Source organism: Marmota flaviventris, chromosome 13, assembly GCF_047511675.1.
Source record: "Marmota flaviventris isolate mMarFla1 chromosome 13, mMarFla1.hap1, whole genome shotgun sequence".
Classification (NCBI taxonomy): Eukaryota; Metazoa; Chordata; class Mammalia; order Rodentia; family Sciuridae; genus Marmota; species Marmota flaviventris.
The window spans coordinates 47,984,534-48,002,536 of NC_092510.1; the positions used below are offsets into that span (position 1 = coordinate 47,984,534).

Below are 18,003 nucleotides of genomic sequence, written 5' to 3' on the forward strand. Positions count from 1 at the left end.
CTTATCTTCCAAATTACTGCTTATGACCTTTTCTTAAAACTTTAAGTATCACAAGGAAATCAGTGGGAAGGGAATCATGTGCTGATCAAGTAGTTAAAGGGCAGAAAAATCCAGTGATGTGAAAAGGGATTAGTGAAGGGTGGAGAAGAGGACCAGCCCCTCCCAGCTTGGGAGAGCAGGTCTGGGATTAGTTTGCAGGGCAGAAACCCACATATAATTAACAGCTCTGACATCAGAGGACAAGCAAATAAAACCCACTCAACTCCTAGGGAAGTTTGGCAGAGAAAGGTCTCAGGAATTTAAGGTACTGGAGAGATGCTCTATGGAGATCGGGTGCATTCTAATGAAAACTCCACTAGGGTGAGGGACTTTAAACTGTAGAAATTATCTTGCTGGAAATCTCCCAATTCTCCCTTCAGATCACTGGTGAAATGTGGTGATCTGCTAATTGATGCTGTTTATAAGATATATTCAGGATAAATAATTCTTATGTAAATAGAAATGTAAAATGAAGAAAGTTCAATTACTAGGATAGTGGATATAGTTGTTAAGGCATATAAACTTTTCAAAGGTAACTATCTAATTTTACTATGTGCTTGAAATGCCATTTATCTATAAATGTATATAGGTAGGTAATATTTGCATGTATAAAGGTATGTATAAGGTAGGTTGGAAAGGGTTCACACCCTTTTTAAAAGTACTTTGAAACACTTACATAATTCCATTTTGTTTTCTTTCCTTCAGTTGGATTTTTATCTACGCGCCTCCATTTCCTCTATGCAAAGGACAGCAAACCATATCTATGTCCTGCACTTTGGCTTCCAGCAGAATGAAAGCTTCTAACCTCCTCTGTCTGGGACTGATCTTCCCCTTGCTGCTTTTTCAACAGGCCTGGGCTCAATTCCCACGAGAATGTGCTACTGCTGAGGCTTTGAGAAGTGGTGTGTGTTGCCCAGACCTGTCCCCTTTATCTGGGCCTGGGACTGACCCCTGTGGCTCCTCATCAGGGAGGGGCAGGTGTGAGGCAGTGACTGCAGACTCCAGACCCCACAGCCGCCAGTACCCCCACGATGGCAGAGATGATCGGGAGGGCTGGCCCCTGAGGTTCTTCAATAGGACATGCCAGTGCAATGGCAATTTCTCAGGACATAATTGTGGGAGTTGCCGTCCTGGGTGGAGAGGAGTGGGCTGCAATCAGAGGACTCTCACAGGTAAGTGGGGATAGGAATTGCGATGCAGTCTTGAGTGAGACTCAAGGTTCTTTCTAGATTCTAAAATTATTGGAGCTGGAGGAATACCTGAAAATCATAACTCCACCTTGCTTTTCCCAATTGAACAAAGTAAGGCTTAGAAAGTAAGAACAAAGTAAGAAGCTTGTTCAGTTTAAAGGTTTGGAATTGAAGCTCAAACCTTATGACAAATAATATTTTCTTTCCATTTGTTGAGCAACCTCCATCTGCTAGAAACTGTGCTAGAGTCAAGGTACTTGTATTAATTGTTACATATGAGATTCAGAAAGGTCTAACCACATGTCTGTTACTTGGTAAACCTGGAATTCACACTGAGCTTTATCTAGCTCTAATATTTCAGCTTCTTCAACTACCCCTGCTGGCTTACAAAGAAATTTCCCACGGTAATGATAAAATCCAGGCATTTTAGATGAGAAGCTGGGCCGGCAACCTAAGGAACATCATATAACAAAGCATTAAATAGGAACAGCCAGAGTACTTCATTGTTTTCAATGTGTCAGACACAGGACCAGAGGTTTAGCAAAATACTTATTGAATCTTTATCAAGAGCTAGACTTGGTTTAATTGTTTTTATGCATGTGCTCCTTGATCTGAACAATTCTGTAAAGCAGGTATTATTTATATCCACATTTTACAGAAGAAAAAATAAGCTCACAAAAATATGACCAAAGTCACAGGTTAATTCAGGGGTCTTAACCACTGGACAATAGTATCTACCTTGTTTTTGCAAGACTTATGATGATAAAAAGTAGAAAATTCCAAGAAAAAAGCTAACACTGGGCCAAAATAAATATGTCAGGATAATAGAATCATAGAAACAACAAGGAAAGTTAGAGAAAGCTAATAGAAAACCTAGAATAAATTGGGGAGAAAAAAAGAAAAGAAAGCAGGAAGAGAAGGAAAATAAAAAGAAACAAAAGAGGCTGGAAGGAGTTTTAGTTAAGGTATTTTTTTAAGTACACAGGTTGAACATCCATTTTCCAAAAATCCCAAACCTGAACTGCTCTAAAATCCAAAATTATTTGATCCCTGACATAATGCCACAAGTAGAAAATTACATGCCATGAAAAACTTTGTTTTATGCAATAAAAATATTAAAACTATTGTCAAGTTGGGCATGGTAGCACATGTCTGTAATACCAGGGGCTCAGGAGTCTGAAACAGGAGGATTGGGAGTTCAAAGCCAGCCTCAGCAAAAGGGAGGCACTAAGAAACTCAGTGAAATCCTGTCTCTAAATAAAATACAATATAGGGATGGGAATATGGCTCAGTAGTCGAATGTCACTGAGTTCAATTTCCTGGTAACACCCCCTTCGAAAAACACTATTGTCAAAAATACCTTCAGCTTATAAAATATACATTAAAGAAATTGATTCTGTCTTTTGGATATATATCCCAAACCCAAATATTTCAAAATCCAAAGTTGAAAACATGTCTGGTCCTAATAATTTCAGATAAGGGATTCTCAATATGTAAAATAACTGAAAACAGATTTTAACATAGATATTGCATATACAACCATCATTGGGTGAGTGGGACACAGTGTGTTACAGCATGATTATGCTGCTTCTCTACCCATTCCCTCAAGGCAGATGCTTTCATATCTCTATCTTTTATCCCTCAAGTCAGGAGAAATCTTCTGGAGTTAAGTGCAGAAGAAAAGAACCACTTTGTCCAGGCCCTGGATATGGCAAAGCGCACAACTCACCCTCAATTCGTCATTGCTACCAGGAGATCAGAAGAAATACTGGGACCAGATGGCAACACACCACAATTTGAGAACATTTCCATTTATAACTACTTTGTTTGGACACACTATTATTCAGTCAAAAAGACTTTCTTGGGGGCAGGGCAGGAGAGCTTTGGTGGGGTGGATTTCTCTCATGAAGGACCAGCTTTTCTTACCTGGCACAGGTACCACCTACTGCAGCTGGAGAGAGACATGCAGGTATGCATACTGCCATTTAATTTTCAGATTCTTTACAGATGAGATGCCCTGTTTAGAAGTCATTTTAATTCAATGATTTTCCAAAACACCATAATACATAATGATAGAGTAATTTTATGTTATTAATCTGCCTGTAACACTGAGTTGTTTCTCCCCTACTGAATTCATATTAACTAAATTTGGTCTTTTGTGAAATAACAAAGCCAATTAAGACATCTTTAGGTGTGGATGAAAGATATGGAGATATTCTACAACTCCATAATTGAAAAAACGTCTCTAGTAAAATATGAAACAAAAAAGTCCCATTTGGCACATCTTCTCTACCAAATGTAAGTAAATGCCTCTCTTGATCTGGATGAAGTGAGTGTATATATACTTGTTCTCCTCACTTCCTGAGTCCTGAATATGTGCTTCATCATACCAATTGCTGACTTTTTCCAATATGATGTAGAGTTTAAATAATGGAAAAAGTTTCCATTTAGATTGTTTTATTTTCACTAATATATATATTTTATTTCATTAATATATATATTTTCCCAGCTACCACTTTGGGGCTTATACCAGAAGCCTATCTCAACTATCTCAAAACATCATATCAATGGATATGTTAATTTACTTGAATGTAATAATCATTATATATATATATACACACACACACACACACACACCCCTATATGTATGTGTTTGTGTATAAAAATATTTTAAAACATCATGTAGTACACCTTAAATATATACAATTTCTAACCCCCCCCCCCCAAAAAAAAAAAACCCACATCAATCAAGCATTATTTTTAATTATAAGACCTCTGGGTTTTTTGGTTTTAGCATAAAATAGACCTCAAGTCAGGCATAGTTATCTCATGCTTATTTTGTTTTAAGCAAATGCACTCAAAACACACTAAAGAATCTGGTAACATAAATGATTTATTGTCCGTTCTTTTTCCAACTGCTCTGTTTCTTAAGAAAAGTATTGTAATTTTAAACTAAAAATTTAAATGATTAGATCTCAGCTAGGAAATCCATATGCTACACTTGTTTCCTATATAAAATAATAGTAATGAATTTCTCCCCCAAAGTAAAAATCAACCTAAAATGATATGAAAATAGAAACGTTGTTTTTGCAGGAATGCTTGTGCCAGCATTATTTCAGGTGGGAAAATGGTTAGAAGAGATATAATTAACCCTCTAACTTAAAAAATATATTTGTTTGAAAGTAGTCTATCCTTACACAGTTTGAGAGTGATTAAATGAATTCATCTGGTACTCCAAACATCATATTTTATAGCTCTGATTACAAGTTAGACAGTTAGTAGATTATGAGTAGATAAATCTGTCATTTGTAATTGACTCCGGATTTTCATGCTTTCAATTCCCATGGGCACACCAAAATGAAAGGGCAGTTAGAAACTATCTAAAAGCTTCAATTTTGCCTAGGAAAACTTCAACCATGTTGATTTACATTTTTAAAACCCAGCAGCATTAGGCATTCAACGAATTACAATTTAAGCGTATTATACAGTTGAAATGCCACAGGAATGTTCTCTGGCTCCCAAATGTCAGTTGCTGAACCACAGTCTGATTCTTAATGATCCCTTAGAAGCTGTCAGTAATTTTGGCGAAATGCAATGATGGCTTCTAAACGAGGACTACAGACCCTTGGAGATCAATAACTTGGAGCCTAGAAAAGCTTTCGGCCTTCTAAAACAACAAAGCATAAGAAAAGTTTTCCTAGAAAGGGATTTAAAATGAAAAGGCATAAAGTACTGAGTGCTTGGGAAGTAAGAGAAAATAATGGCAATGCTGCACTTAAATTTCATCCTCTGTACAGAACTCCTCAAAGGCCAAAAGAGATGAGAAATAAGTAAATGAACTCAGCATTTTTGGGGGGTGGGGTGATACCAGGGATTGAACTCAGAGTCACTTGACCACTGAGCCACATCCCCAGACTATTTTGTATATTACTGAGAGACAGGGTCTCACTGAGTTGCTTAGTGCAACTTTTACTGAGGCTGGCTTTGAACTCAGGATCCTCCTGCCTCATCCTCCGGAGTTTCTGGGATTACAGGTGTGAGCCAGCGCCCCCACGTATTTTTTAAAATGTAAAATAAGCTATAAATGATTATTAGATCTTTGTTCAAAAGAACAATAGGCACAAAGATTTATTCTACATCTATTTAGCATTCCTTTGTTCATGAGTCTCTCAGGCAGAAGCCTCAGTCTTGGTAGTTTAGATTCTGCATTGGGGGTCTCTAAACAAAACACCCTTAGGGCCCATGTAGATAATGTAAATGTGAAAAGACCATGACCTGTTATCAAGCCAGAATCTAATTTTCTATAGTCATTCAAATTAAATTAAAAACAGAAACAAAACAAATATAGGGATTCCACAAAACACATTTCAAGGTCAAATCTGGAACTAGACTACAATTTAATGATGTTTAAATTAAAGACAGAAAGATGGAAGAAGATGGAAATGTCAAGTAGTGGATGCTATTATGGATAAATTTTGGAATAAGCAATAGAAATATGATTACCTGTCCAAAAAAAGAGGAAAGAAGTTTTTCTTCCAAATTATTTACAAAAATTTCTGCATGATGATTTGAATTTTATTCTCTTTCATGCCTATGTAGATTCTTTGAGTGAATTGCAAGCCTTGTTATCTAAGGTATTTAACTTGTCTGGGACTTTCTGTCACCAATGAGAGACTAACTGGTTCCTTAGTAGCTAAAGAGAGTTAATAGAAATAGACAATCAGAGAGTAAAACAAGCAAAGAGGAAGAGTGCAACTGAGCCAGAGAACACTAACAGAGTTTCTGTGACCTAGGAAATGTTGCAGGAGCCTTCTTTCTCCCTTCCTTACTGGAATTTTGCAACTGGGAAGAACATCTGTGATATCTGCACTGATGACTTGATGGGATCAAGAAGCAACTTCGATTCCACTCTTGTAAGCCCCAACTCTGTCTTTTCTCAATGGCGAGTGGTCTGTGAATCCTTGGAAGATTATGACACCCTGGGGACACTTTGTAACAGTAAGTTCCAAGTGACAACTATTAGTCAGAACTCCTTGGTAGATAAAGATATTAAATATGCTATAAACATGGTGCATGGAAGATCCTTCATTCCATTAAGGACTTCAGAATAAAAGTTACTATCCCCATAGAGGATCCATGTACAGATCCTCACCTGAGCACCTGGGATGTTCAAGGCCACCTCCAAAGTGATCCCAGGAAACAGATGAGGCTTATTTATCTTCACATCATTTTTCTTGAGTAATTCAGTCAGTATATTGCTAACTTCCTTATTTTTAGCAATGTCCAGTTGTATAAATTAATCCTCTTAGTATATCCAGTTCTGCTTAGTAGTCATGTGTCTTGGGTTGGAATTTCACAGAAATATTTCAGAATAAAATCTGAAGTATGCAAAAAAGATTTGGAAATGCTCTGAGAGGAGAAAAAAGAAGAAAGGGAGGGAGGGAGAAAACACAAAAACTTTTGTGGTTATTCAATAGAGTTAAAAGCCAAAGGTGATAAAGGGGACATTTTTCAAAAAAGGAAGGTACCATATAGGTGCTGCCCACCAGTGAGCCACATTGCGTCCCTCCTGAGGTTAACCTGAGAGAATTCTTGACCAGTTTCCCTAGCATTCTTTCTCCAGGAAACTGATGTCCCTTTCACAGAATAAGTTTCTGTAATTTGTGAATCTATTCTTGAGCTTCCTTGGATGATATTACTTATCTCTGTACTGTTAACATTAGGTCTTAAATATCTAAGTCTCCTACCCCAACTTATCTTTCTTCTTCAGGCATTTTGGGCTATTTTGATCATTTGCTCTTCCATATAAAAACTAGAAGCATGGGTATTTATATTCAGAACATTTTTCTACACAGATTTTCCTTCATTAAGTGTTAAATTATTTTATAATTTTAAAAAGAGAATATTCTAATAATGTGCAAGGCACTGAAAAAAAAAATCCTCTACAGCAACAGTTTGATTCTCAGCACTGAAAAACAAAACAAAAATACTCCAACAAAGCAAAACAAACAAACAAACAACAACAACAACAAAAAAAAAAAACGAGGAAGAGACAGAGAAAGTAACCTTAAATAGAACAGAAGGAAATAGGTGTATAATTTTCACCATTGAAAGAGTATTTAGCTGTTTATAGAAATAAAAATATGTGATACTATATAATATAATTATATAATAAAATTATATATAACTATATATAATTATGTAATATATTTTTCCTCTATGGAAATTTAAAAATTAGAATAAATTTGTATTTTTTGTCAGGCTGAGTTATTCTACCTGTGGCAGAGAAATTAAGTGGAAGCGCATACCAAAGCTGTTATATTTGGACTTCAGAGTTTTCCATGCATTTTCTAATAATATTTATGATTGGGTGCCCCCAAAAATGACAATTCAATATAGTGAAGATGTTTTATTTTCATCACAGTTTTTCTTATAAATAGAACAAGTCTCAAAATTCAAAGACATAGTTTTATGACAAATTAACAATTATTTGCTGTGAAACAAACTTTAAGATTACCCTGGTCTCAGTTCAATATATAAAAACCAAATATTTTATTTATTAGTTAAGCTAAAGAAAAGGGGAAACTAAACTTTTATTGAACACATTATATATCTCATAGTGTGTGAAATGCTTTAGTATCTTTAATCCTCATAGCAATTATTTCTTCTCTCTACTTTTCCTCTTGAAAAATCCTATTTATTCTTGTGGTTTCATTGATCATCTTTGTAGGAAACCCATACATATTATATCAGATCAATACTTCCTCAGCTATCTCATTGTTTATATTCTTCTTGCACTCCACTTGGTTGATTGAAAAAGTGATTTATTGACATGTAACATTCTTCAAGCTACTAAAACATTATCTTTGATTAATCAAATGAAAAATAGTTCTTTTTATGCCATATTGCTCAAATCTATTTTTTTCCTTCAAATACTCAGAATTTTCCATTCATTCTTGGAAATTCCACAGAATTCTGATACGCTGGATGTGAATATTTGTTCATGTTTAAAAAATTTAAAAATAACTGGAGACAGTTAAATAAATAGCCTTAAATATTTTCTTTACTCTCGAAATTCTTTACTATGAAATTCCACAAGGGAAAATTAGGATATAGTACTTAGAAATTCAAGTTTATCCATACGTTTTTGGGGAGGGGGATTTATTGATAACTCCCTAAACAGTAATCCTCAAAATATCAGCTCAGATTGATAGTTTAACTAGTGATTTTGGAAAATTTTTGGTGATGATGTAACCCAAATAAATGCACATATACTTTCCAATCTCAGTATAGGTGTATTTTTTCTTTATATATTATATAAAGTTCATTATGCTAATTCATCAGGTAGTAATAATTATGTTAATTACTATGCAATACAGGAAGTTTTATGAACAAAGTAAGTGGAATGTGAGTTGAAGTTGCAATACTCTCTCTCCCAGTCCAATTATATTCTTTGTCCCTTTAGGGCACATATTTTTCTCTCTGGAGACCAGTGGGACAGACTGATGCAAAATGCTCCTAGTCAATCTCCTCTCCTCCCACCGGTCTAATTTCTTCCTAATGAATTAAATATAACTTTCTGTTCCTGCTACTTGATGTCTTCACAATAAGGCTCTGGTCTAGCTTCCCTTTGTTCCCCACAGTCCACTATACTCCTCTATTGCCACATATTCCTGGAAGGCTCTTCTCCAAACAAGCATTTTTTACATCCATCAAGAGCCTTCCCAATCAACAACACACACCAAACAATTGCTGTAAATGCCAGGCACTGTGAAGGCCAAGGAGCACACTGCTGAGCAAGGACAGAAGAGTTCTTCTGAGAAGGTTTCTGTATAAATAGAAGAGAGCGGCTTGACCCCTCATTATTTCCTCTGCCTAAAATGATTTACTTTGTAAAATTCCTCCTAGTTCTATGGAAATTCTTTTCAACCCTTCAGAGTTCTTTATAAATCTCTTGTTTATGAAATCGTTTTGGAGCCATCTGACTGGAAATAATTTCTCTCTCTCTCTCTCTCTCTCTCTCTCTCTCTCTCTCTCTCTCGTTCTCTTTCTCCCTGCATCATCCTTCCTCTCTTCTTCACTCCCTTAAAGTTCCTATCATATTATCTATCCCTAGTAACACAGCTCTTTGTTTACCTATTTGTTCCTACTCTTCAGAAACTTGAATTATCTATCACATTAATTGATGAAAAAGCTGAAGAATGTGTACTTACTGAAATGCACACTACTTTACAAAGTGATTGGGGATTTTTTTCCCCCCTTAGGCCTCTGAAGACTTGAAACAAATGGCATTTTGGTGTGAAATTGTGTGTGTGTGTGTGTGTGTGTGTGTGTGTGTGTGAGAGAGAGAGAGAGAGAGAGAGAGAGAGAGAGAGAGAGAAATATAGAATTTATTGCAGAATTTAGGTTTGGGAGATAATTTCAGCAAAATCCAATTTTTTATGGAATTCTCACTTTGTTATATTCTCATGAAAAAAAAAATTAAAATTTGTTTCCTACCAAGGAAAACCTATTTTTCAGTGTTCATGTTGTGTATAAAGTTTTAGAGCTGGGGGTGGTGGCACATACCTGCAATCTCAACTACTCCAGAGGCTGAGACAGGAGGAACACAAGCTCAAGGCCAGCTTTATCCTGTCACAAAAAAATAAAAGGACCCACAATGTAGCTCAGTAGTTGAGCTGGATACAATTCCTAGTCCAAACAAACAAGCAAACAATAACAACAGAACATTTAGAGAGTAAGGACAAGACCTCTGGGCATACTATAAATGTTTGTCCTCTTTTTTCCCCAGGCACGGAGGGTGGGCCAATCAGGAGAAATCCAGCTGGAAATGTGGGTCGACCCATGGTGCAGCGTCTTCCCGCACCACAGGATGTCGCTGAGTGCTTGGAAGTTGGTGTATTTGACACACCTCCTTTTTATTCCAATTCTACAAACAGTTTCCGGAACACAGTGGAAGGCAAGTAAACTAAATCCGTGCTTTGGAGAGGAAGCTGCCAGGTTCAAAATCAGGTCTCTCTGAAAAGGCTTTGAATGGCATATTGGTCCTGTGAGTTCCTATGAAATGAGTACTGGTAGCATTTACTCACAATTTTATGCTCAAAAAAAGAAGCTTCTTGAAGTGTCAGACTGTGAAACTCCATGTAATAATTACAGAGGAAGACACTGAAAATTATTTCCCACTCTTAAACACACACACAAAAAAAAACCCTTAAAGTCAAATTTCTGGCAGCAACCTGGCCATTATGTGCGACTATATCCAAGTCTAGCCCTGGCAAATAATATTCAAGAATTGACATTTACTTTTTAAAAACAATGTTCTTTAATAAGTCAAAATAACAATTTAAAGTAATTTCAAACAATTAGTTGACATTCTCTAAAACCCGGTTTAGGCTTGTTATATATAGGTTTTATCATCCTGTAACTTTTTAAAAACACTTACTAAAAAATTGACTTATCTTCTTCTGACTTTTAATTTGAGCTTTCTTGCTCACCAACATTTTTCAAGTATCTCAAAGCTGAGAAAACTGAAATCGAAAGAAGTGAAAGGCTTTCCTGAGATATTTAGCTACTTAGTAACAGAACACAGATTCAAATCCAAATTTTCTAAGTCCAATGTCTTGAAATAATAAATTTTGATACTCTAAATCATACTTGATATATATTTAAAATTTTAAAGGACGATAATTACATGTAACTTTAATATAAACTTCTTATTGTTCAAATTTTCCTTAAAGACAGCATTGCACACATTAGAGGATGTGCTCTGCTACCCTGCCACCCAGAAAATGAGCACAGGTCTCTCTCCTGTGATCTGAGATACTTGATAGATAAACATGATAATTAATTCTCTCCCCTTTTATTATCAAAAGCATATGTCATTCTTATCTACTTTAAGTGTGTTTTAAATTTAATAACTACATAAATGCAATCATTTGGAGATGATTCCTTAGATAATTACTATATATTGACTAAACTAGAATTTATAAACTAAGTAGACTGATTTCTAAGAGAATATACAGATTGTTTTATTAATGCCTAATAGAAGATAAATTATACTGATTTCCTGGCAGCAGAATGTATGAAAATTCATACATTTCATGTACATTATAAACAATCTTTAAATATTTCCTGTTATCAAAATATAAAGGAATAAATGCATGAAAGATGAATAAATGAATGAATGGCTTTATCTATACAACATTCTTCAAGCCATTCAAACACATATAACTCTTCACTTATATTTGCAATCTTCTTGGCATCTATCTTCATTTTCTCCTTAATATAGTGAAATATTTATCAAAAATCCTATAAATGTTTTGACAGTAGATTTTCCAGATGTTTAAAACTAGTACAGAAATGGTAGGAAAGTGCTGAGACATATTAAATTCCCTACAAAAAAAATAATTTTCTAAAAATAAACATGCTGACAGTCATTGAAAAAGAGTTGAGGTTGGAGACAAAAGTAACATCTGGCATTTTAAGTTTCAGGACAAACAAAGTGGTGTTCTTCCAATTGTGTCAGCAATTTTTAGTGACACCTGGAGATCTCTACTATCTTTATTTTCATGTAGAACAATGTCTGCCTTGTCAAGATAGAATGTTGTATAAATTTTGACTGACATGCTTGGCAGGTCATTATTTTTAACCTAGAGGTTACCTTTAGAATGTCATGCCACTAGTTTAAAACTAACCTAGTTCTGGATATAGCAAGCAAATGTCATCAGCCATTGGAACAGAGAAGTCATGCTATTATATTAATGCAAAATTTGGCCTGAAAAACGTTGGATAACTGTTTCTCAACATGATCACTGCTATTGATTTGAAAAGTGAAATATGTGCAGCATTTTCTACTGTTCTCATCCTTACTTTTAAATCTAGGTTACAGTGATCCGACAGGGAAGTATGACCCTGCTGTTCGGAGTCTTCACAATTTGGCCCATCTATTCCTGAATGGGACAGGAGGACAAACCCATTTGTCTCCAAATGACCCCATTTTTGTCCTTCTGCATACTTTCACTGATGCTGTCTTTGATGAATGGCTGAGGAGATATAATGCTGGTGAGACACTTTCATATGCTTTTCTAAGTCTCCACGAAGGGGATTGCTCTATGGCACGGTTATCAGTTTAAGCTAGCACTCGACACACATAAAATACCCTTCAAAATAAGGATAAAATAGCTGCACTCTCTAGCCATTGCCAGATATTCAAAGCCACTCTGAAAGTGCAGGAGCTTCTCAGGATAGTTACTTTAAGATGACATTTATTCATTGGGACTAACCAGATAATGCCTTCTCATTTTTGCTATGAAAAAATGATTATCATGTCTCCCAACTTTTTCTTCCCATATCTTCCAACCAATATTCTCATTGCTTTTTAACATAAATGGGAAAACCTAACAGAGCTCTTTTTTGGTGCCCCCCCAAACTAAATATTCCACACCTGATTTAATCCACAGTTCTGAGTTTTGTTTATTTTATGCCCTTACATAAAATTGAAATTTTGTTAAATTAAAAAGTTAATGTTGATTTTTATACTATACCATAGAAAATCTCTTTTAAAAAGTTCATTTCAGTCAATTCATTGTTTAAATATTATTAGAAAGACCTCTTTTTCTGCATCCCTACTCAGCTGAGAGTCTTGTATTACTTTTTGAAAGATGAAAATACTTCAAATAGTTAATATTTTGAAAGTGATCTACATTTTGGCTTCTGTGCTTTTAGTTCATTATGCACATAAACATGGTATCTGAGGTTAATTAACCATTGATTTGTCAGTTCTTAATTTTATGTGTGTGCATGTGTTTGTGTGAATAGTAAAAGTCTCTATTCCAACCTGCTCAGTACCACTAATTGATGAATTGGTTAACAGTCTACTGAATTGGAAAATTTTTAACAAACAAGCAACTTACACATAAATATTGTTCAGTTGTCAGTGAATTATGAATTCATTGATTGGGGTTCTACTTCATATTTCATGTGTATTTATATAAAAAAAACTGTAATCACAACAAAGTGTCTAATATTTGCAGTATCAGATTCTAAAAAGTAAAAAAAAAAAAAGACAATAAGAGTTTTGTGATGCAAACTGAGTACTGGGTTTCCATGATTCCCTCACCCCTTATGATTATCTTGCCCACTCCCTAATCTATTTAGTCATTCACTTTTAACAAAACTTTCCAAAGTGCTCAACTTATTTCTTATAGAAGAAACGTCATTTTTTTTCAATCATAATTATCACTTTGTGTATATTATTTAACTGTATTATTTTGTTATAGTAACAAGTAAACTGGAATTAACAAGGTAAGGAATTAACAAACCCAAGTTTTGTTAAACATATACTTCTAAAAACTAACCAGCAGTGTATAAATTATGCTTATCTAGCCATTCACAATGCCATGTATGTTAATAAACTTTTCAAAGAAAATGGAGAATTTTAGGTAATCTGGCAAGTCTCTTTAAGTGGAGTTTTCTTTCAGTGATGAAAATTGTTCTTTTGCTTTTCATATCTTGATTGAAAAATAATTACTTCACATTCATAGCAATTGGTTAAAGTTCTCTAGATTCAATAGTCATTGATGAACCAGAAAAAAAAATAGCTTTATTTTATTTTCCTGATGCTCCCTTTGTTTGAGCTATACCTAGCATAAAGTTTCTCCTTACCTGGTAAGTAGTGGAAAGAAAAGTATTATAAATAAAAAATAGAAAATTAGTCTACAGCATATTCCTGAGAAAATGTGGCCAAAATATTAAAAGGTAATTTGTAAAGTAATGTCATAAAACAACTATCATATGGATAAAGGAAAATAAAAATATTAGAGGAATTTCTAAAATTTTCCATAAATCAGAGCTCTTCATGAAAATGAATCTAGGAGCAGAGAATGAAATTACTTTTTATATGGATCAAAGATCTCTATAAATATATTGAAGGTTATTTCAAATTCATAGGATTATAGAATTAATTACTAACATCAGAATGGGATAACAATTATATTTTATAGTCAAAGGAAATTACAGTCATTCACTTGTAATATCCATTATGGAATTTTCTTAATAGACATGAGATAGTCTAACACAGACCATCCAACTCTAATTACAATAGCATTAATTTCTATTTACTAAATTGTAGGTCTGTGTAACATACAATTCAATTCTTTCTCTTTTTTCCCAACTGACAATTATGAGTTAATATTTAAACACAGTAGCCCAAAAGTTTAGTGCATTTCTCAGAAGGCAGTTAATACATTTCCCAGAACAATTACTACTTCACCTCTTGAGCCATGAGAGAAATGAAGTAATCACACACGTCTATATGAATCCTTCACAAACATTATTTGGGAACACCTACTATTTCCTGGGAAGTATTCTAGGTTCCAGAAGTAGGATACAAAACTCAGACCTGCCTGGTGGTAGAAATGACCATAAGTAAGTGTAAATATACTATGTTATGTTAGATTGTAAAACAGATAGTACATTTGATTGTAAAAGTCTATGTAGACAAAATCAAAACACAAGATAGGGAGTACTGTGTAGATACATGGAGGAAGATTGTTCCAAACAAAAAAGGAGAAAGGAGCCCAATGTGGTTGGAGCAGAGGAGGAAGTAGGTAGAGAATGGTAAGAGATACTAAGGTCAGAGGGAAAACAGTGCAGAAACTCAAGATCCTTCAGTTTAAGAGAGATGGGGGCATTGGAAAGATTTTCATATAGAGAAGTTACATGGCAATCCAGTTGCTGCTACTGTTATTTTTACTATGATTCTTCCAATGGATTTCACTTCATCACACAGGTGGAACTGAATTGGGTTGAGGTTGGTCAAGTCAGGATTCACAAGAAAGATGAAATGAAAAGTTTGAAAATTTACCTGAATTATTACCAGGTGTGGTGGCACACGCCTGTAATCCCAAAGGTTCAGGAGGCTGAGACAGGAAAATCACAAGTTCAAGGCCAGCCTCAGCAACTTAGAAAGGCCCTAAGCAACTTAGTGAGACCCTGTCTCAAAATTATAAAAATAAGAACAATAAGGGCTAGGGATGGAGCTCAATGCAAAACATCTCTGGGCTCAATCCCCAGTACCAGAAAAAAAAAATTACCTGAATTATTAACCTGAATGTGTAACTTTAACAAATAACTACTAAAAATGTGCTGGATTATGAGCTCCTTGAGGGCAGGAATGTTACCTTTTCATTGCTAAAATGCCAGTGTCTATGCCATTGCCTGTCACCAGTAGGCACTCAGCACGTTTTATCAAATAAATATTCAATTAGCTTTAACACAGTGAATATAAAGTTGCCAAAATGTAAACACCACTTGCCAAGTCTGTGATCATTGTTCTTCAAACAGTGTGATTTATAGGATCACAATAACTGTTGAGGTAATACACATCTTGCATATAGAAAATATAAAACCCAACTGGCCTTCTCAAACATTCTAGCCCTTAAAAATATATTCTCAATAGTGACCTGCACAAGCCCATTTTGTGACATTCCATTTGGTATTTAATTATAATCCCATATAAATAGAGAAGAACAGCAAAACAAAGAACAACCTTTTGCCACAGAGAACCAATTATTTCCTTTATCCCTAAAGAAAGAAATTCACTAATGAATGATATGTGTTCACTAATGAATGATAATGTTAATGATATAAATTCCTCATATATAAATACCTTATACTTAGAAACAGGAGAGAGGGAATGAAGCAAATTAGATTGCAGGAACTTGATGAAAATTTTTAATTATTTTTTGATAACAATAAAACCTGAAATAATATAGATTTCTCTAAAAGTAAACATAAAGAAATGAAAAATATCAAACAAATTTGTCGTTAAGAACAATCTCCAATAAATACATCATCTCTCAAATTTGAAATACAGATGACACTACAGTAAGTCATAGATGTATCTTTTCTTTGACTTTGAAAAATGTTTTATGCATTTTAAATTATCTGCCATAATTTTAAAAATAAAATAACTATAATCATCATAGATAATATGATACTAAAATTCCTCTGTTCATAAAAATTTTACATGTGTATTAAATGATATTATTATGTGCATTCAAAGCATGTGAACCGTTTTATGTAATTTATGTAATTTTCTGTTCTGCTATAGTGAAATTTTATGTCTTAATTCATTGTGAAATATGAAAAAAAATTTTACATTCTCTGTTAATATTGAACACCTAAAAATATAACAATCACATTAATATTACCTTCGTATTTATTAACCAGTTGTCTTTGGAATATATTAGATATATCCACATTCCCACTGGAAAATGCTCCTATTGGACATAATAGACAGTACAATATGGTGCCATTCTGGCCTCCAGTTACCAACACAGAGATGTTTGTTACTGCTCCAGACAACCTGGGATACGCTTATGAAGTTCAATGGCCAAGTGAGTGTTAAAAATGTATTTTTAATGTGGTATTTTCCAAAAGCAAGCTTGTTGTCTCTAAAGTAAAATAATCACAATATTCTGAAGCAAACCTTTTCATTGGATATGAAACTTTCATTTGGACTTTTGTTTGGGGATAAAGAGATGGAATTTAACATTTATTGAGAACTCACTCTGATGTGCTATTGAGCTGATTATTCAGCACTCTGTCTCATTTAAACTTCACAAGTCTTTGAGGTAAGTATTACAATTCTTGCTTCACAATTAAAGAAGCTGATGTTTAAAGAGGTTTGATTGTCAAAGATCTCATTTCCAATAAGTGGGAAGAATGAGTTGTCAGCTTATATTTATAAATGAAGAGGGATCAAGATATTCTTAAGCTTTTCTTTCTGAGATTTTGAAATTCAAAGCTTTCCTATTCAATTTTAAATCTCAACAAGCATCATTTCTTCAACTTAAAATGGAAATGAAAATAACTGTCCAATGAAAATAACTGTAGACTACTAAATGAAAATAACTAAATAAATGAAAATAACTGCAGACTACTAAAGAAGTTAGAAAGTGCCTTCCAGATTACAAATGCTGCATTAAGCAATGTGGTCCATTGAAATTAAATTTGAAGATTTCTGTTAAAGTGATTACAACAATACCTTATTCAAGTTGTCCATGTTTTAGTGACAAATATATTTAGTGACAAATATATAATATATTTTTAACTCTCATTTTCTTTTTCAAATAGGTCGGGATTTCAGTATATCTGAGATTGTAACCATAGCAGTAATTGCTGCTTTATTACTGGTGGCAGTTGTTTTTGTGGGTGCTTCTTGTCTGATTCGTGCCAGAAACAAAATGGATGAAGCTAATCAGCCTCTCCTCACTGATCAGTATCAACACTATGCTGACGAATATGAAAAAATCCAGAATCCTAATCAGTCCAGGGTCTGATAACAAGAAACCTATTCCTGTATGCATTAGTATCAGAGAAAATCCTGTTGGAAAAATAGTAGATTGACTTATCAACTGTATTTTCTTTTACTTTGTTATTTTCTTTGTTATACAGACATATATTAGATTAAAGCATCATTCTTCAGAGCAGAGAAGAATAATTTGGACTCTTTTAAATAGATTATAATTATGAGCTCTATTTAAAATAGTAGGCTGAATCAATTCTATAATATTTGATGGGATAGTGTGATGATCTTTAGCATGCTTCAAAGGTTGACTATATAAGATATTATGCTTTAAATATAAATAAAAATAAAGTTTGACATAAGATCTCTGTTTAAAATACATGAGTGGGCATTTCTACACTTTTAAAATGCAAATGTATTTCCATTTTTGATATTGGTCCACAGATATAAAGGCAACCACATTTA

General features: G+C 34.1%; 1 protein-coding gene across 1 annotated transcript; it reads left to right on the top strand.

Moving 5' to 3' along the window:
- Positions 1-829: 829 nt before the first annotated feature.
- On the top strand, positions 830-17,572 carry Tyrp1 (tyrosinase related protein 1). The gene is made up of 7 exons (XM_027950678.2): positions 830-1,211; positions 2,876-3,198; positions 6,023-6,227; positions 10,021-10,188; positions 12,111-12,290; positions 16,481-16,627; positions 17,367-17,572. Exons 1-7 carry the CDS (start codon positions 830-832, stop codon positions 17,570-17,572), a joined length of 1,611 nt encoding a protein of 536 aa, XP_027806479.2.
- The last annotated feature ends 431 nt before the right edge of the window (positions 17,573-18,003 follow it).